Source organism: Pelodiscus sinensis, chromosome 11 (genome assembly GCF_049634645.1).
Source record: "Pelodiscus sinensis isolate JC-2024 chromosome 11, ASM4963464v1, whole genome shotgun sequence".
NCBI classification, from domain to species: Eukaryota; Metazoa; Chordata; order Testudines; family Trionychidae; genus Pelodiscus; species Pelodiscus sinensis.
In genome coordinates this window covers 46,378,633-46,402,217 of record NC_134721.1, presented here as the reverse complement: position 1 = coordinate 46,402,217, position 23,585 = coordinate 46,378,633, and the positions used below count along the sequence as shown (strand labels likewise).

Genomic DNA, 23,585 nt, shown 5'->3' with positions numbered 1-23,585 from the left:
TACGATAGCCTGAAGACAATGAGGTGGAGCTAAGGTTGGACATGGAACCTTAATTTTAGCACTGCCTCATCCTTTTAACATTGTTTTCATGTGCAATATTAAAATAAGGTGCAAGTCACTTTATTCTTAGCATCTATCACAGGGATCACCAACCAGTAGATCGGGATCTACTGGCAGATCTTGGAGCCTCTGACAGGTTTAGCCAAGACTCAAGTGCCAGCACTTCAGCTGCCCCTTTCCCCACTGCTTTCTGCACAAGGCAGGTGAGGGAGAGGAGGGGGCACTGATGTCAAAGTATCCCCTCTCCCACTCTGCATCCTATCTCCACAGAGCAGAGAGAGGGCACAACAGGACTTGAGATGGAGTTTGCTGTCTGCTTTTGGGATGATGTTGGGGGAGGACAGGGGTGAGCTTATCTTAGCCCCACTGCACCTGCACCCAGGAATCATCTGAGGTAAGCAGTGCCCAGCTGGAGCCCACATCCCAAAACTCTACCCCAGTCATGAACACCCCCCCTACACCCTAAGCCCTTACCCCAACCCCAAGCAACCCCTGCATCCAAACCCCTCCCAGGGCCTGCACCTACAACCCCCTCCAGGATCCCAACTGCCTGTCCCAAGCTCAGCTCAGAGCTGCTCTCACACTACAAATCTCTTAAGTCAAGACCAGAGTCTGTGCCCCAACCCTCTGCCCTGAACTGGTGAAAGAGAAGGAGGATGGAGTGAGCAGGGGCGGGGCTTGGAGAAGGGCCAGTGCAAGGGCATTTGAGTTTGAGGTAGATCTTGGATTGCACTTAAATTTAAAAAGCGATTTTGTGCTTAAAAAAAGGTTGGAGACCTCTAGCCTAGCATATTCAAAAAACCAAAGACACCTCGAGTTGCATGTACAGTAATTACTCTAACACGTTCCCACTTAACACGTTTTCGCAATAGCACGATTTTTTTAGGGACCGTTTTTCGAACAACATGACCGTACCCGAAATAACACGAAAATATTCAAGTGGCGAACTACTTCGCGCAGCAGTATAAGTTGGTGAAAACAGTGGTAATACGCATGAGTGGATGAATACACATGGCCACAGCGCTCCTCCGCTCACTCATGTGTTTATCTTTGTGTTTTAACAAACCGCGGCGACTTGTGTTGCTTGATATCTAATGTTGAAGTTGACTACCCAGCACCAACAAAAAACTGACTTTGCCACCACCACCTGAAACGCAACCCCCACCTTTCCTGTTATTTTTATGGGAAAATTGACCCAGCAGAGCACGTTTTCGCTTAGCACGAACATTTTCAAAAACGCATCTATAGCGTTAAATGAGGAATTACTGCAGTTCAATTTCAGCCTACTGTTGCCTCCACAGACAATCTGAGTTTACTTTTCTAAAACCATGCCATGTTTAAGTGCTCAACGCTCTGAAATGAAAACAAATGATACAGCTCAGAGCTGAACTACCATAACCCAAGAAATACTAAAGAACAGGGAAAAGATCTGCACAGACTCCTACAGACCCCTCTCTCAACCCCAACTACATAGTCATTAGCAGCGAAACAGCCTAGTGGGTTGTATACCTACTCCCAAAAGAGACCAATTTTAGCACTACTGAGATGACAGATTTTTTTAGAACAGGAATCTGAGCCCTAGCTCTTTGTCACGTGAACTATAACACAGATTTCCTGAGTGAGAGACGTATACATCTTTCTGAATTAAGCATATGCACAGCTCATAAACAGAACCTGCTCTAAGCACAATGGCATAGGCAGGGCTACGCACCTTTGGAAGCCCCAGGGGCCACAACGATCCTCTCAGCACGTGCCGAGGGCCACGACTTAAGTGTGGCTGCACAGACATGCGAACAGACATGCAAAATCTACAAATAGCTCCTTTCACAGCGACGGGCACGAATACAAAGATGAAGGCAAGAGTGCCCCACGCGCAGCCCCGCTGAGGTCAGGTCTGCTGAGAGCAACGCCCCCACTGCCACCCTGGGACAGCGCCGCCTGAGCGAGGGCAGCCCAGGCGCGCCCCGATGAAGCAGCAGACCAGGACGGGACCACTCTTCGCTTCGGCTCCCGCCCCGGGCCTGGCACGTGGGGCGGGGAGACCAGGCGCCTGCCCGCGGGCCGCGCTGCATCCCAGCGACCCCGCGGAAGCTGCAGGCGGAGCCCGCAGGGGAGCGTCGGTGGCTGCGGGGGCCCGGCACGGGCAGGGCGGGGCGGGCTCGGAGCGCGCCCCAAAGAGCCGGGGCCGGCGGCTCGCCCCGGACAGGCCCCGTACGCGCGACACGCCCCGCCCCGTTCCCCGCTCACCGGCCCGGGCTCCCCCTGCCGCCCGGGGCACGCGGCGCTGGGACCCCGGCTCGCTCCCGGCACCCCTCGCCCGCTACTGACCGTTCGAATCAACAACAAGATGGCGGCGCCCGGGAAGGCGGAGACTCCGCCAACAGCCGTCATAGCAACGGCAGGCCCCCGCTTCCCGCGAGAGGCACCAATCCCCGCACAAGCCCGCCCGCCAGCGCGCAGCCGGAACGCTGACAGGCTAACGGAGCTGTCCTTCAAACACGTCAGCAGGCTCGCTCCTCTGGCTGCGCAGCCGCAGGCTTTCCGACGCACGCTAGAGTCACGTGACGCTCCTCCCCCATGGGGCTTGCGACCGCCCATTGGCCAACAGAATCGGTAGCCAGCCAATCACGGTGCAGAATGAAGGCCTGGCTCTGAACCACTTTCTCACGCATCTAGATGGCCCCTCCCCTGGGACCCGTCCTCTGACCCCTGGCCCTTTATTGGAGCTGCAATCTCACCTACCCCCTGACCCCCACAGGACCCCACCCTCTGACCTCTACCCCCCGACCCCTTATGGGACCTGCCTTCTGACCCCGAGGGGCACCTGCACCCAACCCCCCAGCCTAGGTGGCACAATTCATTCCACACCGGGACATAAAACATTAGAGGGTGCTTTTTTGGTTAAAAAAAAAAAAAAGGTGTCAGTACTCCAGGGGAAAAGTTGTTGAGCTCTGACTGGAGGTGCTGGTACTGTGTCTGGAGGAGCCAGTACTGCGTACCGGGCAGTACCGTCACAAAAAAAGCACTGACCTCTTGTCTGACCACCCACAGGAACTGACCAGTGTTGTCTTCAAGTCGTCATTGTCAACTCCAAGTCAAGTCTCAAGTCACTACAGTTCAAGTCTCAAGTCAAGTCTTGAGTCCCTAAAGTCACTTTCGAGTCAAGTCCCAAGTCTTAATTTAAAAAATGTCAAATCACTTTTGTACAAGCCATCAATATCAGCATTTTCGGACAATTTTTTCACCGAGTCGATTTAACAAAATTAGCAAGTCTCAAGTTGAGTCTCAAGTAACAAACAATGAACCCGAGTTGAGTCTTAAGTCAAATCACCTAGGCGACTTCAGTCGGACTCGAGTTCAAGTCATGGGACTCGAGTCAACAACTCTGGCGCCAGCCCATCCCTATTCTGCCAGCACTGTACACAATGGAAGTCCCTGCAGGCCCCAGACTAGTGTACTAGTCTGCTTCCACGGAAAGAGTGGACCACCACTAAGGATGTCCTGAAGAGCTTGTTCAGGGTCCGAGCACCAAGTGACATAGACCCAGGGCTGAAATGAATGCTTGCTACTGAGAGGAGCTGAAAGCACAGTTTTTGGAGCACCACCACCAGAAGCTCCTGACTAGTGGGGCAGCCACTGGCACCTAGATTGTGGCTATGCCCCTGCTCTGTCTCTTCCCTTGAGGCCCGATCCACCACTCATGCCTCTCTAGGGGAGGGAGCAGAGAGGCATGAGCAGCAGTCCAGGAGGGAGTTCAGAGGAGGGGACAGAGAGGTGCAAGCTGGAGGCCAGCAGGAGCCTTGAGAGGGGACAAAGAGGCACAGTTGCGGGGGGGGGGGGAGACAGGGCTTTATGGGAGGAGGCAGGAAGAGGCAGAATGAGGGCCTGGCCTCAGGGCATAGCAGGAGGCAGGGCCATGGTTTGGGCACCAGTGGCCCTGCCTCCACTTCTAAGGGGCTTCTGGTGTCACGCAGCTGCCCCAGAAGCAAGAGTCACACACCCACATCCACACCTGTGAGTCTTACCATGGAGTCCCAGACAACCCCGGTCTAGTCTCTGTAGACTCTGATCTAGCTTGGCCTCGGGTGGGCCTCCCTTTGTGCTAAATGGTCTCTTCTGCCAAGGATCACAGCAATATGCAAGTTACTGCCAGTCCCAAAGGACTAGTTACTTACCTGAGTGAATTGCACCTTAGATCTCGCCCAAAGACAACGCTTGTAGCCACCCTTATAATAAAGGTAAAGGAAACAAAGTTGTTTATATGGTTAAAGCAGGCAAATGTACATATGTACCAGTGCCAGGTTCAAGGTTCCCAAAGTAACAGCTGCTTATTATACAAGCCTCTGAGACTGACCCTGCGCAGCAATTAAAACACCAATGGCTGGCCCAGGGCAGCAAACCTGGGCTGCTGGGGTTTGGGCTACAGGGCTGCTGTGTAGGCCTGCAGGCTCAGACCAAGGCTCAAGATTTGGGACCCTGTGACGGACCGGGCCATGTCTGGGCACAGCTGAGGGCGTCCGCTCAGGGCGAATTGCTCAACTTTGGGGCTCCTTACAGCCCCCAGACTGGTGACCTCTCCAAACAGGCCACAAACCAGTCCCACCGAGCGCTTCAGCTGCCTGCCTAAAGCCTCACGAGCAAAACCCCTCCGACACCCCAGCAATATCCATGCCCCAGATGGCCCCGGGCCTCATATACGGGTGGGGGGTCTTAGAACCCAATCCCACCTACCCCGACAAGTTCTGTCCGGTTCCAAGAAACCAGCCACAGATCCCAGGTCAATTTACCCTTTAGACCTTACCCACAAATCACGCTGGGCCAATCCTTTAGCATCTAACATCTAAAGGTTTATTATTACAATAAAGAAAAGCACGAGAGTAAGGTTGTTAAAGGATAGTACATTACATGCATCAAATCTCCCAGGGTATGTCTACACTGAAAAGTTAGTTCGAACTAACAGACGTTAGTTCGAACTAACTTTCCTAGGCGCTACACTAGCGCTCCGTTAGTTCGAACTAAATTCGAACTAACGGAGCGCTTAGTTCGAACTAGGTAAACCTCATTTTACGAGGACTAACGCCTAGTTCGAACTAGCTAGTTCGAACTAAGGGCTGTGTAGCCCTTTAGTTCGAACTAGTGGGAGGCTAGCCCTCCCCAGGTTTCCCTGGTGGCCACTCTGGCCAACACCAGGGAAACTCTATGCCCCCCTCCCGGCCCCGGACCCCTTAAAGGGGCACGGGCTGGCTACGGTGCCCGTGCCAGGTGCAAGCCTGCCAGCACCCAGCTAGCAGACCCTGCACCTGGCACGGCACAGAGCCACCCACCCGATGCCCCCCAGCCCACCCCCTCTTGCCGGGACCAGGCTGGTGGCTCCCGGGAGCTTGCCCTGGACCGCAAGAGGCGGGCACCTTCCTGGGCTAGTGCGGACATCATGGACCTCGTCCATGATCTCCGCACTAGGCACAGGAAAGTGGCCGGCTAGGGCAGGAGAGCTGCCAGCCTGGCCACCCAGGAGCAGGTGTGCATGAAAATCAAGGGGGTCCACTGAGACCCCCGACCCTGAGCCCTGAGCTTACAATGGCCGTCCTGGGTCAGACCAAAGGTCCATCTAGCCCAGTAGCCTGTCTGCCAACAGCGGCCAACCCTAGGGACCCTGGAGGGGATGGACCGAAGACAATGACCAAGCCATTTGTCTCGTGCCATCCCTCTCCAGCCTTCCACAAACTTTGGGCAGGGACACCACTCCTACCCTCTGGCTAATAGGACTCCATGGACCCAACCTCCATCACTTTATCTCACTTCCCTTTAAACTCTGTTCTAGTTCTAGCCTTCACAGCCTCCTGCAGCAAGGAGTTCCACAGGTTAACTATTTGCTTTGTCAAGAAGAACAACTTTCTCTTACTAGTTTGAAGCCTGCTACCCATTCCTTTCCTTTGGTGTCCTCTAGTCCTTCTTTATGGGAACTCAGGAAGAACTTTTCTGAATGCACCCTCTCCACCCAACCCCTGCTTTTAGAGACCTCTATCCTGTCCCCCCTCCGTCTCCTCTTTTCTAAGCTGAACAGTCCCAGTCTCTGTAGCCTCTCTTCATCTGGGACCTGTTCCCAACCCCTGATCATGTTAGTTGCCCTCCCCTCTCCCAGCCTTTCTCTTCCCCTCTCCCACCTCCTTTTCCCAGTCTCCCCCAGTTTTTTTTCAATAAAGACAAAGTCAATGTTGGAAGAAACGTTATCTTTATTTTGTACATCAATAAGAAGGGGGGCTAAGGAAGGGTAAGTGGAAGGAGGTGAGGGAGGAATGGGGTACGAGCCCCCGATGGGGAGGACTGGGCTGGCTCTGCGGGCTTCTGGGGCAGCCTGCGGCAAGTGCAGCCGGGCTGATGGCCGAGTGGTGTGATGTGCCCAGTGTGGGCACTCAGGGCACTCCAAGCCAGAACTTCTTTGCAAGCGGGGCACCCCTTAGAACTGTGTGTCCGGGGTGGGGGTCGGGACCCTTTAAGCGCAGCCCTCGGCTAGCCTGAGACAGCATCTCCATGCTCTAAGTCCTCCTTTTATGCCCTGCCGGCACTGCTTCCGGCCATCCTTAAGCCCTGTTCAGAGTCCACTCAATGTGGACTTGCTAGTTCGAACTAGCAAAACGCTAGTTCGAACTAGTTTTTAGTTCTAGATGCGTTAGTTCGAACTAGCTTAGTTCGAATTAACTAATTCGAACTAAGTTAGTTCGAACTAGCGCTGTAGTGTAGACATACCCCCAGTTCTCGATGCAGGCTCTAGCAGAGATGTTACAGCTGCTGGCTTAAAAGTCCTTGTTGAGCATCCTAGGATCAGGATGGGTCCACAGTTCTTCCTGGCTCTTCGATCCCTGCACTGCTGCCTCTGGGATGAAGTGCTGAGCTGAGTACCAAGATGGAGTCAGCCACATGGCCTATTTATCCCTCCTTCCTGGTCTCTTCTTGGCTGCAGCAGGTCACCTGGCCAGAGGCCTATTCCTGTGTTCCCTGCTGGCAGCCCTCAGGTGTCAGCCCTCATTCTTGAGGTGTGTCCTTGGCCCATTGAGTGCCATTGTCCCACAGGGCCTCGCTAATTAGCATGTCCATAGGCCGGGCTCTGCCCAATGCTCAACCACATGCAGAGAAATATTCAGTATCCACACAGATTACAGATTCCTAACTCTACACACAGATATTATACAATCACATGACTAGTGTACATAAGATTAGCAGACAGTAAGCTTCTATTCAACACCCCACATGGCCCCCTTTTATACCATTTTGGGGCCAAAACCCCCACCTATGGGTGCAGCAGTGATCTGGCTGCTTTCCTCAAATTCAGTAATGTGACAGACCCTATGAGTGGAGGGTCCCAGAAGCCTTGGGTCTAACCCAAGCTTGAATGTCTGCACAGCAATGTTTTGCCTCACAAACAGACTCACAAGCCCAAATCAGCTGACCTGGGCCAGCTGCAGCTGTGCCACAAGTCTTATTCCAGTGTTGGTTCATCCTCTAGGTCCCTTAGGCTCTTAGGACCCAGGCAAAGCACAGGAGAGCTTTTGCTTAGACCTCGAAATCCTTGCCCCCAGAATAAAGGCAGCATAAAACAGTTCCTCCTTGTGAGGGTTTTTTAACTTTTCTCACTTCTGCTTTGAGCTGCACACTTGGCCGATGGGAGGAATTCTCTTGCAAAAGTCCCTTTGTAGTGGTGAGGAGAGAGTGCACCAAAGCATTTGTCCATCTGGCACTGATGGAGATCCCACTTTCCACTAGCAAGTGTCCCTCTCCTGGCTGCCGATTTGTGCAAACACTCCAATGCTGCCAGGCACTATGGGATGCAGCTATTGTGAGAGGAGCGCCAGCACCACTCGCTGAATCCAATCCACATTCTTGTCACCTTGCTCTGTAGTTCAACTGCCAGGACCCGCAAGGGAGCCAGCCTGCCCCAGCCACCTATCTGCCCGTGCTCAGTTGCTGCATGGGGACCATGGCCTGATCTGGATCCCACTCTGCCTGCATCACACACTAGTTTGGGCCCGTGGGAACCATGATGCCAGAGTCCTTGAGCACTGGCCCTCAGCTGGGAACCTAGAGTGAATGGTCAGCCCACCTCACGGAGTCCCACAGCCCTTTGCTGCCTCTATCCCCACTGCAAGCCCCCCATTAGGCAGTACAGTCGCAGGACTCTCATTCCAAGCCACCAGCCACACTAACCCTCAAGGGTAACTTCTGGTGCCATTTGGGAGAGCACCCCTCCCCCTCATGGGTACGGGTGCCAGGTGGTTTCAACAAAAATACCAGACACACTTGCCATGACACCACAATCCACATCACATCTGATTTAGACCACACTGGACATTGATATTGTCTCATTTCTATTTTCTCAGTTTGTTTCCCGAACAGAAAGCTCAAATACTGGACTGTCCAGTTCAAAACCGGACACCTGGCATCTCTACTCACGGGCTCCAATTACCGGCCTTCACCGACAATATGAACTGTGGCTGTTCCTCTTCCAGAGCCTGACTGGGCCCTTCCAGCAACCCGGGGACGAAAGTTGACATGAAACAACCCTGCTAGCCCAGACCTAGCCAGGGACTGCAGGGTCCTTTCCCGCAGTAGCTCAGCCTGCTCCTGCCTGTGTGGGGCTGGGTCCTCTTAGCTCTCCCAGCTGGAAGCTGAAGCCAACCACTGGCTGTGATTTAGTTGGATCAGATGGTTCCCAAGCCCTGTGTGGGCACCCCACAGGCGATGCTGAGGGTCACAGATCCCACCTGGACTGGCTGCCAGGGGAAACATGCACCCCCAAAAGGAGCGCTGCCCCCCTCCCCCGACTTCCTGACTCTGCAGTGATTCTCTGCCTGCTGGCAAAGTAGGAAGCTGTATTAGCTGTCTGGAACACGGCCTGAACAGTCCTTGATGATCACAGAGAACAGAAAGTTACACTATACAACCGCCGGGTCCTTCTCGTTCCTGTGCCTGGTCAAACACGGTCACCTGGCCCTTCGTCTCCTTCTCAGCCTATAGTTTTCCAGCTGGCCCACACTGGCTGGTTTACTGCAAAGGGGTCCGTGGCCTTTGGTTACTGAGTATGGCCAGGCCATTGTCTTTGGGGTTCTCCAGGGATGTGGGGCTCCAGCCCCAGGCACTGAAGCATCAGTCATACCTGGGTCTCTGCAAAGATTAAACACCCCTTTTCCCCACCTAATTCAACATGCAGCACACAGGGGACACTGAGGCACTCGTAGTATTCATACAGAATATTATGAAAAATTCAGTGTCATCACACAACACCACCACCATGGTGCATGGCAGTACCGAGTGCCATTAGGGGTCCCTGGGGGGAAGGGAGGAAACTCTCCAGCCACCCAGGAACCCTGCTGGATGAGGGTAATGGTGATGCAGGGCTCATATGGGGATCTTTTGCTGGCATGTGTGAGGCCTGACAGCATACGGACAAGAACTAAAAGACAATATCCTTCCTAGAAGTGAAAACAAAACCAGACGTCAGCTGTTTGGAGGGTACATGGCTGGCTGGAAATCTTGCTTTCTGCAATCCTACAGTGCATTGCCTTTCGGGCAAGACTGAAAGCTAGGAAGAGGAGGAGGCATTTATACTTTTGTAGGGGGGAGATTAAACTACACAGCAATAAAGAACGAAGAAATACATCTAGCCACTACTTCTACTGAGATCTCAAAGCAGAAGAGCAAGACTTCTTTAAGGCGTTATAATATTTCAGTCCATGTGGGAAATTAGAAAGTTTGGCACTAGAAGAAATAGCAATGATGCTAAAAGACAATCGATCATATACAGTGACCTAAATAGTCATAAATTGCAGGGAAATAAGACAATTGATAAAAAATGGTGCAGGCTTAGAAAAGTTCACTGATGAAAGCAAAAAAGTGGTTTTAAACAACAGCACACCAACTAGATTTAATGAAGCAAATGGGAATGTTTCCTGCTTAGACCCAGGAATTGTAACAGCAAATATTACAAGTAAAGGCAACTGGCTAAGAAAGAAAGAATGGGGCATGGTCATGTGCCTTTACTTGTTATACTTCAAGGGCAAGGTAAGCTTGAAAATATTGGAAATTTTTCCACCTGGAATTTTAAGAACGCTAACTGGATGACATTTCCAAGTCAATTATCATTGTGTGAGTGAGAACACAGCATTTCAATGATAATGAAGGGATTGAAAGCAGCAGCTCCTGTAGCCATGTCTAGCACATGGATGCAACCCAACCCTGAAAACTCCCCTCCAGGTGGCATGAGGGGTACAAAATTGCAGTTAAAAGGAGCAGAGCCTACAAAAAGCCCAAAATACAATAATGGCAAAAATCTACTGCCGTGTAAGGCTGGGGCTCCCTCAGAGTGCAAGGGTGATTGTCTTTCAGAAAGCAATCGCCAGTTACCCATGGTGGATCCACAGATGACTGATGAGACAGATCTTGTCCCAGCTGGGGCAGACACTTTGTGGAAGGGCGGGATATGGATTGTTGAGTCTGGGTATGTCTACACTACAGCGTTTTGTCGGAAAAAACGGCCGTTTTCCCAACAAAACTTGAGAAACGTCCACACTGCAATTGCGTTCTTCTGCAAGAAAATGGAAAGAACAGAGGGGTTTTTCCAGCATTCTTCATTCCTCGAGGAAGAAGCCTTTTTGCGAAAGAGCGCTTTCGGGAAAAGGCGTGTGTGGATGGGGAAGAGGGAGTTCTTTTGGAAGAAGAGGAAAGAGGAAAAAGCACCGGTGCCCTGGTGGCCATTCCGTCCATAGCAGTCACAGCTTACCCGCAAGAGAGCGTCCATTCAGTCTGGATGCTCTCTTTCGAAAAAAATGGCTTTTTCAACACACTTTTGCAGTGTGGACGCTCTCTTTCAGAAGAAGTTTTTTTGGAAGATCTCTTCCAAAAAAAGCTTCTTCCAAAAGAAGCCTGCAGTCTGGACGTAGTCTCAATCTGCAGCACGTCCTTTCCTCCTTTTCTGTTTCTTCATTTCCTGTTGTCTTTGTTGGATCTTCTTGAAATACCAGGACGCATACTACAAGGTCCTTCTCCATTTTGGTTGGTTGGGGGCTTGGGTTTCCCATGACTTGATGTCAATCTTGCACTTCTTCATATTGGCTATGAAAGTGACATGGAGGTGTGGGGGGGTCACCCCTCATGCTTTGGCCATGACTAAGTTGTGAGAACATGACGTGCTCCAGGAGTCAATAGTCTGGCATTAGAAGAATATGATCAGCCCAGGGGAGCTGGGTGGCAGATAATCATCACTTCAGGGCTGAGATTTTGGCCTAGGACAGAACACTGATGTTGGGGTTCTGATCACCCTACTTGATTCAGAAACTCTTGTGGTGGCCCTGCTGGTGGTGCTCCAGAACCCTGAGGCACCTGCTGTACACAGGAGAGCAGAGGCAACAGCAGCCAGGAACAGGGGAAGCCTGGTTTGATGCTTGGTATCGCAATCTTCAAAGTTGTGTTTTCTCGGGTGCCCAAAAGCTGCTTTCTGCAACAGATGGCTGTGAGGCAGAGGAAGGGCTCGGTGTTCTTCCAGGGCCCTTTACCGAGCTGAATTATCTGGGCAGGATCCTGCTGATTTGGAGTAGAACTTTCCTTGTCTTGGGGTTGAGGGTGAGGCCAAGTGGGTTGTAGGCCTCAGAAAAAATGTCAATTATTTTTGGAAGCTATTTCTTCCAAGTGGGTGCAGAGGACACAGTTGTTCCAATCCTGGAGATCAATGCCTGATTTCTGACAATGTTTGTTTCGGACTAGGGGTGACTGATTTCAAAGAGCTGCTGTCCTGTCTGTGTTGGAGATCAAGACTGATTGGGAGCTTGTCAGCCATGAGAAGGAGGATGAGAACATATGACTGGTGAATTGTGGTTGTCATATCTATGTTGAAGAAAGGGGAGAAAAATATTCTGGGCTATTACAGGGCCATTCGTCTGACTTCAGCTGGATGCAGAGCTTTAAAATCAATTCTGCAGGAAAAATAATTAAAGACATTTAAATGTAAAATGTATCATGGGTTTAGCCAGATAGACAGATTGTGCCAGACCAACTGATCTTTCCTGGACAAGAACTGGCTTTCTAGACTACAGAAGTGTGGTAGATCTAATCTGACTGGACATTGGGGAAGCATTTGATCCAGTTTCTCATGGGCAATGCCGGTGGGTCTGGAACTGGCTAAAAGGGGAGGGGACGAGAGGCTATGCAGAAAGATGAATTACTGGGCTGGAGGGAGGTTACTAGTAGGGAGTCTATCACGGACTGATCTTATTGGCTATTTTCATGGCTGACCTTGGCGCAAGAGGTGGGGGGGGCACTGATGAAACAACGGGGGGAGGGGCATGATCAATGCAGAGGAGGTTCAGAGCCTTAGACAGGGAGAGCTGGATGCTTCTGAAGATGGAGGAACAGCGATGGGATGACATTCACAGTGCAAAGTGGTGCACTCGGGCTCCATTAATAAGAGTGCGACTACATACTGGGGGCTAATCAACTGGAGGAAGCAGATGAGGAGTGTGGGTTGATCACAGCAGCACTAGGAATCGCCAATGGGACGCAGCCATAGGCAGCACATGACTCTTTCATGTGGGGAGCTTTAGACTGTGACCCCGCCCACCAAAGCCTCGCCCCCACTTCTTCCTCAAGACTCTGGTCCCACCTCTTCCTGACCCTACTCCCGTCTCTTCACCCCTCTCCCAGTCGCTCACCATTAAGGCTGGGGAGAGCTGTGCTACCAGTATCACTGAGGCGGGAGCAGTTCCACTAGGGGTCGCTGGAACAAGGACGGAGGGCACGGTCCCATTGGCTTTTCAAGGGACACCCGCAGCCTAGCCCCGCCCCTTCTTTCACACGGTGGAGAGGAGCGGGCGGCAGGCAGGGAGCCTGGGGGAAGAGATGGAGCAGGGGAGGGAAGAGGTAGGGCAGAACGGGGCCTCAGGCAGGAGGTGGGGGTGGGGATGGACTGGGGGCTGCAAAGGGAAGCCATCTGCACCCGATCGGCCATTCCTTGCCCCTCAGGGAGAAGTTTAGCCTCTCCTGGCCCAGGGGCACAGCTGTGGCAAGGGCAATTGCACTCACCGGCTGTCTCAGGCGAGGCGTTTCCAGGGGCGACAGAGAAGTATTGACACCTGTAACAGGGTGCGGTCACAGACAACCCCTCGGGGGGCCTCCCGGGGTGCTGACTCGGCCAATGCCACTCGCCTTCCTGCTCTCTGGGGCTCCTCACCGCCCGGTCCTGCTGGGCCAGCTCCCTGGTCCCCCCCAGCCAAGGCCCCGAGCTGAGGTCCCTGCCCCCACTGAGAAGCAGTACAGACACTGAACCACTTCCGGCCCGAGGAGAGGGCAGTTTAGGGCCCAGCTTCCTGGGATATCACTCCCCAGACGGGATCAAACCCGAAAGAATCAGATAAGGATAAGCCACCTTTAACAATGAAAGGGATTGGCCTCCCCGGTAATTATTGTTTACACTGGGTTTGACAGAAAATAAAAGTGATTTTATTAAGTGGAAGCAGTAGGAGGTAAGTGGTAATAAGCAAGAACAGGCAGAGCAAAGTAGGTTACAAATCAAAAGAAACAAAATCGCTTGGCTAATTCTCCACTGAAACCTCAGTGCAAACTCTTCAAACTCCCCCTAAAACCTCTTTTCCAGCTGCCCCTCCAAACCAGGGCTCTCTCCCCCACCCTGGGTCTCCGGCTCCTTCCTTCAGGTGCCGCCCAGCTAAAAGACCAAGGCCCTCTACTTCCCTATTCTTTTTGGTAAGGAATTGAGGCCCCTCCCTACCAACCATGCTAGGACTTAAGGACAAAATCGATAGTTTAACAATTGCTCATCAAGACTTTGAGGGTAACACCCTCCATGTCTCTCATTCACACGTTTGAAACCCACAAAGTATTCCCCACTCCGTGTGTCTAATCGGACACACACAAATGATACACACAGCCACGTAAGATAAACAGAACCGGCACATCGGGACATGAAGATCGGTGGGTTCCCCAAAATCGCTCAAAGCACCTTTGAGTTATGCATATTCATGTCCATACGTCCATTTCATAAAGCATGGGGGGTCCTGTCACAACGCCCTGGTGCAAGGCGCTGTGGTGAGGCCTGGGCTGGCGTATGGTGCACAAGGCTGGTCTCCCATGGTCAAGAAAGGAGCGTTTCAGCTGGAAGCAGTGCAGGGAAGAGCTGCCAGGGGGCCAGGGGAGCGGAGGGGCCCAGCTGAAGAGAGGAGACTGGAAGAGGTGGCTGGTCGGAGGGGCTCGGGCTGCTCCCTGTAAGTACACCTGGCAGGGGAGAGCTCAGGAAGCGAAAGGCCAGGGTGGCCACAAAAACACCTGCCGAGGAACTGGCCACGAGTAAATTCAGGCTGGAGATTAGAAGCAAGTTTCTGACCCTGAGAGGTTTGGTCCAGGAGCAACTCCAGGGCCTGGGGGGGTGGAACGCCCAGAGTCCCTGCACTCTGCTCCGTGTGTGCTACGGCAGGGCTGCCTGCGACTCAGGAGGTCCCTCCAGCCCTGTGGCCTCTGTTCCTAGTAGCTCAGGAACCGGGGGACAAATCCCAGATGCAGGGCTGCTCAAGCAGCACACTTGAGCCCTGGGGATCCCCAGGGCATTCCTCAGGCAGCCTAGCCCCTTCTGCTCAGCCACGCTAAGCAGGGGTGTGAATCTGAGCACCCTCCGAATGGGGAAAAGGGGGAAAAAGCAAAACAAGGAGCCAGCCCCATGAGAGGCGTCATTGCCATGCGCAAGCCCTGGCTGCTTCTCGGGGCCTTTGCAAAGCCGGCCTGGCCATGGCGTCCTCTGCTGGCAGGAGCTCCCCTGCCCCAGAACTGCTGACGCCTCTCCTCAGGTGTGAGGCATCAAAGGGATGAACCTCGCAGGCCAGCCGGGCTCGCACGCAGTGCCAGAAGTAGGGCTGGGCAAAGGGGTTGCAGGGCCAGTCCAGGACTGTCCTCCCACACAGTCTTCTCCGGGCCAGCAGGAACCTGGACATCTTCATAGCGGGGTCCAGCAGCACCAGCAGGAGCACATCTACCTTCTCGTCCAGCAGCCGCTGCTGGCTGAGGAGGAAGGTGTGCCGCAGGAAGCCGCTGCCAAACCCTTCTCTCCCCAGGATGAAGATGGTTTTCCTGCTCTTGTAGATGGAGTCACAGAGGTTCTCAATCCTGGACCCGCCCACTGTCCAGTCCCTTTCCTCCAGGCACAGCTTGAATCTCCTTCTTCCTTTCTCCTCCAGCTGGGGCACCATCTCATTGTAGACCCAGTCAGCCACCAGGCTGTGTTGGGCGTCAAAGGCTACGAATGCATCGTATTCCTCCCGGGAGGCTGTGGCCACCTGGGCATAGCCTTGTCTGAGTGTGGCCAGGCAGAGGTGACTGACATACCAGAGGTCCCAGCCATACAACTTATGGAGGACTGGAAGCACAGTCACCAAGGTCACCAGGAGGGAAGAGCACAGGAAGCTTAGGTGACCGTATATATCCTGGCAGGACCGAGGGTCCATGGAGAGCAGAGGCTGCCCCCGCTTTGATTCGGGCAGGTCACATTGCATGCTAGTGGAGAAATGGTCTATGGTGATGGACGTGCTTTTGAGGAAGGTGAGGAACCAGTGGGCTGCACAGGTGCACCGCAAGGGATTGCTGCTCACGTCCAGCTGCTGCAAGCTCTGAAGAAGGGCTTTGGGAAAGCTGCTTTCATCGACCATCTGGATCTTGTTATGGTTCAAACTGAGAAAGTGCAAGGAACTGGCGTGGGAAAAGAACGCTTCCTGGAGAGACTTGATTTTGTTGTAGCTGAGGTCGAGGGTGGTGAGGTTCTTGCCAAAGGAGCCTCTGCCCACGACCAGCAGCGTCTCCAGTGCATTATAACTCAAGTCTAGGAATTCCAAGCTGCTCAGCTTTTCCATTTTGTCCCAGGGGAAGTCGTAGAGATTGTTACAGGCAATGGACAATTTCCTCAAGCTTCCAGGCAAGGTTTCAATGACCTGAGCTGGAATGGAGTCCAAGTTGTTAAACGAAATGTCCAGGAGCCTTAGACTGGGCAGCTTGACAAAGAACTCCAGGTAGGTATTCCTCCCGCTCATCCACATGATGTCCAGCCGGTTCCTGCTGAAGATCAGGGTCTCGAGCGAGCCGCTTTCCAGGTGTTTGGAGATCCTGATACCGATCTGGTTGTTGTCCAGGTTCAGAAATTTCAAGTTGGTGAGGTTTTTCAAGAACTCAAACTTGTGCCCCAGGCCTTTGATTGTGAAGTGGAATTGATTATTGCTGAGGTTCAGCACGACCAGCTGGCAGACCTCTTGCAGGGCGCTGTCATAGTACAGGTCGAACCTATTGTGAGACAGATCCAGCAGCTTCAGGGACCGCAGCGGCAGGAACTGGCTGCCATTTAGCGACTGGCTGATGTAATTAGAGCTGAGGTTGAGGCAGTCAATTGCCTCTAGCCCTTGGAACTGGGCTGGCTCAATGCTGTGGATGCTATTGAATGATAAATCCAGGGTCTTGCTGCAGCGAACGCCTGCCGGGAGGTTGGCATGGGAGCTTTGGCTGTCCCTCTCCATGGCCTCAGCTCTTCCTTTGGGTTCCGCCCAGCGTCTGGGATTCCCCACCAAAGTGCCATCATGGGAGAGGCCCCGAGGTCCCGTTCCAGCTCCATTCCCACCTCTCTCGCATGGGGGGGAGAAGACAATGTTGTTCTGGGACAGACTGATGAACGTGAGAGTCCTGCACTTGGAAAAGAGGGACAGATTCACGTTCCTGATGAAGTTGGTTCGAAATTGGAGGGTCTCCAAGTTGCTCAGGTTGAAGAGAGGCTTGATCCCGTCCTCAGCCAAGTGCCTGAAGAAGTAGCCATTGATGATGAGATTTTTCAGAGATGTCATTTGGCCGAAGGAGTCAGACAGAGTCAGATTCTCGAAGGTCACCAGTGACTGGTAATTGTAGCCCAGGTTTAGGGTCTGCACTGAGCTCAGCACGGAGAAGAAGGTGCCATGTCTAATGGCGCAGGTCAGGAAGTTGTCTGACAGATCCAAGGTCTCTAAGTTGCGGAGGCTGCTGAAGAAGCTGGCGTTGAGGTCCTGCAGGGAGTTGCCTCGCAGGTTCAAGCTCCTGAGCTGCGCGAGGTTCTGGAAAGCATCCTGCTCGAAGGTCAGGGCCTTGTTGCCTGGGCAGGGGAAGCAGGGCTGAGCAGCATGGTCACAGCGCTGGCAGTTCCACTCCAGGTTGAGGGACCTCAGGCTGGTGAGGTTCTCCAGGTGGCTCACGTGGGCGATCTTGTTCTCCGAGAGGTCGAGCTGGTGCAGCGTGGGCGGGAGCCCCTGGGGAGTTGCAGTCATGTTGTTAAACTTCAGCGAGAGCCGCCTCAGGGAGGTCAGGGGCAGGAAGGCATCTCGTGCGAGGCTGACGGAGGAGCCGCACGGGTTCCGGTAGTAGCAGTTGTTGCCTAGGAGAAGCTCGCTCACGTGGCTGAGCTCCACCAGGCTCCGAGGGCCCAGCCTGAGGATGTTGTTGTAACTCAAGTCCAGGAAGCGGAGGGTGCAGGGCAGCGGGGGCAGCACACTCAGGCTGTTTCCTGCCAGGCTCAGGTTGGTGAGGTGGCGCAGCACGGTCAGGGCCCCTGGCTGGATCACCAGCTGACACACCGCGTGCGCTTTCCGCAGCTGCCCCGGCATGCAGTTCCAGCTGAGCGAGAGATCCCTCAGGCAAGGGACGCCCTGGAAGGAGCCATTGGCCAGCAGGGCCAGGAAGTTGCTGTCCAGGTTCAGGGAGGTCACGCTGCTGGAACGTATGTCTGGCACCAGGGTGAGGCTGCGCAGGCTGCAGTCCACGTTCTTGCCGTCTTTGCTGTTAGCGCAGGGCGGGTAACTAGGGAAGAGGGCGCCGGCCCCCAGGAGGCCCTCGGCCAGCAGACACACCCGCCACAGCAGCATGCTCACCTGGGGCACCAGAAAGCACAAGAGAAGAGTTTAGAGCCAGGGGCTGGAGCTGAGAGGGGAGCCATGTGCTCCAGGGTCTCCCCACGCAAAAGCCCACCTGTCTCCCTCTTCCCTGGATGTCTGGTCGTTTTCCTCTGCCGAGACTGACCATGGCGGGAACCTGATGTGCAAGGCCATAATGGTACCAACACCCTGTGTGCCAGGCAGGGCCTGCCGGGCCCTTGCGCTACGAAACCAGGGGCTGCCGGGCCCCCACGCTACGAAACCAGGGCCTGCCGGTCCCCCACTACGAAAACAGGGGCTGCCGGGCCCCCGCGCTACCAAACCAGGGGCTGCCGGGCCCCCGCTACGAAACCAGGATCTGCCGGGCCCCCGCGCTATGAAACCAGGGGCTGCCGGGCCCCCGCGCTATGAAACCAGGGGCTACCGGGCCCCCCTGCTACGAAACCAGGATCTGCCGGGCCCCCGCTACGAAACCAGGATCTGCCGGGCCCCTGCGCTACGAAACCAGGGGCTGCCGGGCCCTAAAGAGCCCCCCAACCCTCCAACTGTGCCCAGCCTGGAACCCACAGGGCAGACAGCCCCCCCAGACACCCAGCCCTGCCCCCCATCCCACCCTTCACAGCCTGGCCTGGGATCCCCAGGGCAAAGAGCCCCCTACTGCCATGGGGGGCACAGGCCTAGCAATGACATGGTGGGGCTGTGACACTGCCCCATTGAGACCAGTGTAAACAGGCCTGGGAGATCAGCAGGGATGCTCCCGTATCACTGACCCAGCCTCAGGGCTAGCAAGCTTCCCCACGCCAGGGCAAATCCAGTATTCACTGGTGCCAGAGCTGGGAACACAGGGACTCACTGCATGCCAGGCCCCCCAGCTCTGCCCCTCAAGCTGAGCCCATAGCCCCAGACTCCCCAAAGATCTGACAGTGCCCTTCAATCCCGCCCCACAGCCCAGCCCTGGGCTCCCCCCAGCCCTGCCGGTGCCCCTCACCCCTGACCCACAGCCCCTGCCAGCCCAGCCCTGGCTCCCCCCAGCCCTGCCGGTGCCTCTCACCCCTGACCCACAGCCTCTGCCAGCCCAGCCCTGGCTCCCCCCACCCTGCCGGTGCCCCTCACCCCTGACCCACAGCCCCTGCCAGCCCAGCCCTGGCTCCCCCCAGCCCTGCCGGTGCCCCTCACCCCTGACCCACAGCCCCTGCCAGCCCAGCCCTGGCTCCCCCCAGCCCTGCCGGTGCCCCTCACCCCTGACCCACAGCCCCCGTGTCCTGATTTCTGCCATCCAGCTCTGGTGGGGCTCCCCACTCACGTCCTTTCTGCCCCCCATGCAGAGAAGGCACTATGCCCATTCCTGCAGTCCCGAGCCCTGGGACTCCCAAACACCCAAACTCACCCTGCTCAGAGGGGCCGGTCCAGCCGTCGCACCCTCCGTGCTCTGCGCGAGGCGGGGAAATGCGAGTGTGCGGCAGAGGGGAAGTGAGAGGAACCAGCCTGGCCTGGCCCCAGGGCTGCGTCACGGAGCCAGACCACTTCTGCATGTCGAGAAGCCAGCCGGTGGGGCTGGGAGGTCAGGGATGCAGGAAGGGCTGCTCTGGGCAGGCAGCACCGCGAGCCCCATCCCCTCCCGTGAGCCACGGGCCCCGAGCCCCATCCCGGGCTTCATTTGCATCTTGCCGCCATTTTTAAATCCCTGTTAGTGCGGACTCTGTGTCCGCAGCTACACGCGGCACGGGGTAGGTAGTTCGAATTAGGCTCTCTAATCCGAATTACTGGTACACCTCGTTCTACGAGGACTGGACTCCTGTAGCCACCTCCCGTCTGTGCTGGGCTGTGTCCTGGAGGATCAATATGCCCCCTGTTCTACCGGCCGGCAGGTCTGTTCTTGCTGCTACGGGAGTGCAGGGTCGGGGGGACCCCGCCGCGCCGTCACACCCTCCCCCACCCAAGCTTGCGTCTTAGGCAGGTATGGGGATGGCGATAAGGCGGATTCTGGGCACCACCCGAGCGTCTGCGAACCTGGTGGTCCTCTCTCTGGGAGCTTAGTAGTCAGGACAACCGCCTCCTCTGGGAGGAGCACGGGGAGGATCCCCTGGTGTCTCTGTTCCCTGGGACTGCAGCAGACTCTTCTCTGGAGTCAATTTCCCCCTCGGACCAGCTCACCCTGGCCCAGCAGGCCAAGATCCGAGAGGTGCTGCGCTCCTGCTGGCAGCTGTTCTCCGACAAGCCTGGTCTCACCAACCTGGCTGTCCACCGGGTGGAGACAGGCTCTCACCCCACAGTGCGCTGCTCCCCATTCAGAGTCACGGGGAAGACGGCCCAGGACCTGGAGAGAGAGGTCCGGGACACACTGGTGCTAGGGGTGATCCAGCTGCCCTCCAGCCCCTGGGCCTCTTCGGTAGTTCTGGTTCCCAAGAAGGACGGGTTGATCAAGTCTGCGTGGACTATCGGAAGCTCAATGCTATCACGGTGTCCGACGCCTCCCCCATGCCTGGGCCCGACGAGCTCCTGGACAAGCTGGGGGGAGCTCGCTACCTCACCACCCTGGACCTCACCAACAGGGGCGGATATAGGGCAGGGCGAACGGGGCGGTCGCCCTGGGCCCCGCGCTTCAAAAAGCCCCGCGCATGCGCCTTGGCGCCACCGCGCATGCACATGGCGTCACTGCACATGCGCCGTGGCAAAGGGGGGGCCCCGAGAAATTATGCTGCCCGGGGCCCTGCAAAATGGTCATCTGCCCCTGCTCACTAAGGACTACTGGCAGGTGCCACTAGACTCAGAGGCCAGGCTAAAATTGGCGTTTAACTCCCTGGTGGGGTTCTATGAGTTCCTGGTCCTGCCCTTTGGCCTTAAGGGGGCACCGGCCACCTTCCAGCACCTGGTGGACCAGCTGCTGCGGGGGATTGGGGGCTTTGCCCTAGCGTACATCGATGATAGGGAGGTAGGGAGCTCTGGGTAGAGGTAGTACCTTTGTTTTCTGGTAGCTGCACTCAATTTTTGAGCGGACGGAAGCACTGGTCCTCATCCAACTCCTAAATCTCTCATGTCTGGCTCCTAGTGCCACACCCCGGTAAACCGCTTCAGCTGGCGGACTAAACAACGTGAGGGGGTGATGTGTTCACTGCATCACTGGGCGAATGAACTCCCACGATGGAGTCACCGGCCAGGGCGGAAGAGTCTCATTAGGACCCAATGGCCAAGTGTTCGGGACCAAGGCGCGCCACTTCGTTATTGCGGATTGCGGCTGTGGCCTACCAGCTATGGTTTGAAATAGCAGGGAAGGTGGATCTCTTCAGCCCTGGAAGGCCGTCTGCCTAGGAGAAGGCAACTCTGATGTAAAACCTACGGCCCGAGGACCTCGCTGTCACCGTCCCAGCTTGCTAGGCCATGGCAGCTGAACCCCGGGTTTAAAGGGTGGAGCCAGTTCTGCGCACACTGCACTCCACTTGAAAGCTCCTTTGCGCAGGCAAGAAGGAAATACTCACGTCTACTCCCTCCGGTCTCACTAAGTCCTGTAGCGATGGAAAGGGGCGAACTCGGCAGGTGTAAGAGGACACTGGCAGCCGCAGTCTCAATCCTGCATGCAGGCGGCTCAGGCGCTAGTGGTCGTCTGATGATGACCTGGAGACGACATCATCACTCGGCAGCATCCTTAGCGACCAAGCAGCCTTTTCTAGGGACAGCACTGCTTGCTCCATACGGAGAGGGGCCTAGAAAAGGTGGCCTAAACAAAGCTCGTCTCCTCCTCCCCCAGTTGGCTTCCCACGGTCAACGGGCAACTCCATATGCGGTCGAACTATATCAAAGAATCAACGGCGCATCCCACTCACCTTAAAAGGTGGGAAAGGACTTAAACTCGCATGCTGGAACATCAGAACCATGTTAGACTCAGCCGACAGCACTCGACCTGAGCGACGATCCGCTTTAATTGCGCATGAACTCACTAGGCTGGATGTTGACATCGCTGCACTCAGCGAAATCCGCTTTTCAGAGGAAGGCACTTCCAGCATCATCAGCTTAAGCAGGTCCTCTGCGGTCTAGGCCCCGACCCCGAACACCCACTTGCGGCAGGATTGCGCCAGGCGGGAGGCCAGATCCACATAGGTCTCCCCTGGCCCCTTCAGCGCCCCCTGGAACGTCTTCCTGTACGTCTCGGGGGTCAGCCCGAACTTGTGCAGCAGGGCCTGTTCATAGTCCCCCAGCTGCAGATTCTCCAGCTGGTTGAGCACCCTGGAGACTCTTGATGCAGCAAGGGGGTGAGCTGCTGGAGCTGGGGGACCTGGTGTAGCTCACAGGCTCACTCAAAGGAACTGAGGAACCCGTCCATGGCCCCCACATCTTTACATTGGGCCTGCACAAGCTTCTCAAAGTGTCTGGCCATCCCGGGCCCCCTGGGCCCCTCCCGACTCACCGCAGCCGGGGCCCCTCGGCTTCTCCGCTCCGCCATGGCCCTCTCATTCTGCCGCTGCCTCTCTCGGTCCTGGAGCTCCTCCCTATAATCCTCCAATTCCTTTAGCCTCAGCTCGATCTCCAGCTGTCCCAGATCTGCTGGGGAGGACCCCGGCCGAGACAAACCGCTGCTGGCAGAGCGTGGCCTGGTGGGCACCACGTCTGTCTGGTGGATTCCAGCCCTCCCTCCTGACTGAGAGTCTGAGGCACTCCCGCGGGGGGGGTCTGGCTGCTCCCCGCTGGGACAGGATCCAGGCCCCTGGACAGGTCACTCTCTTCCAGCCAGGCAATCAGCTGGGCCTTGTTTGCTTTCTCCATGGGCAGGCCCCTCTCTCTGCACAGGCCCACAACCTGGGTATGTCTACACCACCACCCAAGTTTGAACTAGGGTGGTTAATGTAGGCAACCGAAGTTGCAAATGAAGCCCAGGATTTAAATATCCCGGGCTTCATTTGCATCTTGCCGGGCGCCGCCATTTTTAAAGCCCCGGTAGTTCGGACTCCGTGCCCGTGGCTACACGCGGCACGGAGTAGGTAGTTTGGTTTAGGCTCTCTAATCCGAACTACCGTTACTCCTCGTGGAACGAGGTGTACCGGTAGTTTGGATTAGAGAGCCTAATCCGAACTACCTACTCCGTGCCGCGTGTAGCCACGGGCACGGAGTCCAAACTACCGGGGCTTTAAAAATGGTGGCGCCAGGCAAGATGCAAATGAAGCCCGGGATATTTAACTAGAGGGGGTATGTCTACACTACCACCCTAGTTTGAACTAGGGTGGGTAATGTAGGCAACCGAAGTTGCAAATGAAGCCCGGGATTTAAATATCCCGGGCTTCATTTGCAACTTCGGTTGCCTACATTAACCACCCTAGTTCAAACTAGGGTGGTAGTGTAGACATACCCCCTCTGCCTTCAGGGGTTGGCTGTGATCCATCTTCCCGCCGTTCACCGGTTGAATGCTGCTAGAAGCCCCATCTATAGGGTGCAGTGCATCCCACCCCTGACCCCACTGGGATGGCACGTCGGGGACCCCCGACCCTGCACCCCCGTCTGCAGCACAGTGTGACTCCGCCCGCCAGTACAACAGGGGGGTTATTGCTTCTCCAGGATACAGCCCAGCCCGGGCTCCATGTGGACATCGGCGTAAGGGGCAGGCAGCCT

The 23,585-nt window shown here is 55.4% G+C and overlaps 2 protein-coding genes across 5 annotated transcripts in view; both read right to left on the bottom strand.

Moving 5' to 3' along the window:
- The window catches only part of IP6K1 (inositol hexakisphosphate kinase 1), a 36,342-nt gene extending 33,799 nt beyond the window's left edge, over nt 1-2,543 (bottom strand). For 2 of the 4 annotated variants that reach the window (XM_075939596.1, XM_075939599.1), the window contains exon 1: nt 2,308-2,443. The gene's annotated coding sequence lies outside the window, so the exon portion shown is untranslated. Of the gene's footprint in view, nt 1-1,771; nt 2,178-2,307 lie in introns of those variants that run through there. The other 2 variants (XM_075939597.1, XM_075939598.1) reach the window with 2 other exon arrangements.
- Nucleotides 2,544-6,813: 4,270 nt separating this feature from the next.
- On the bottom strand, nt 6,814-22,891 carry LOC102444127 (toll-like receptor 9). The gene is made up of 2 exons (XM_075939582.1): nt 19,375-22,891; nt 6,814-17,984 (listed from the first exon to the last, which is right to left on the bottom strand). The coding sequence occupies exon 2, from the start codon at nt 17,976-17,978 to the stop codon at nt 14,784-14,786; it is 3,195 nt and encodes a 1,064-aa protein (XP_075795697.1). The 5' UTR covers nt 17,979-17,984; nt 19,375-22,891; the 3' UTR covers nt 6,814-14,783.
- Nucleotides 22,892-23,585: the final 694 nt, after the last annotated feature.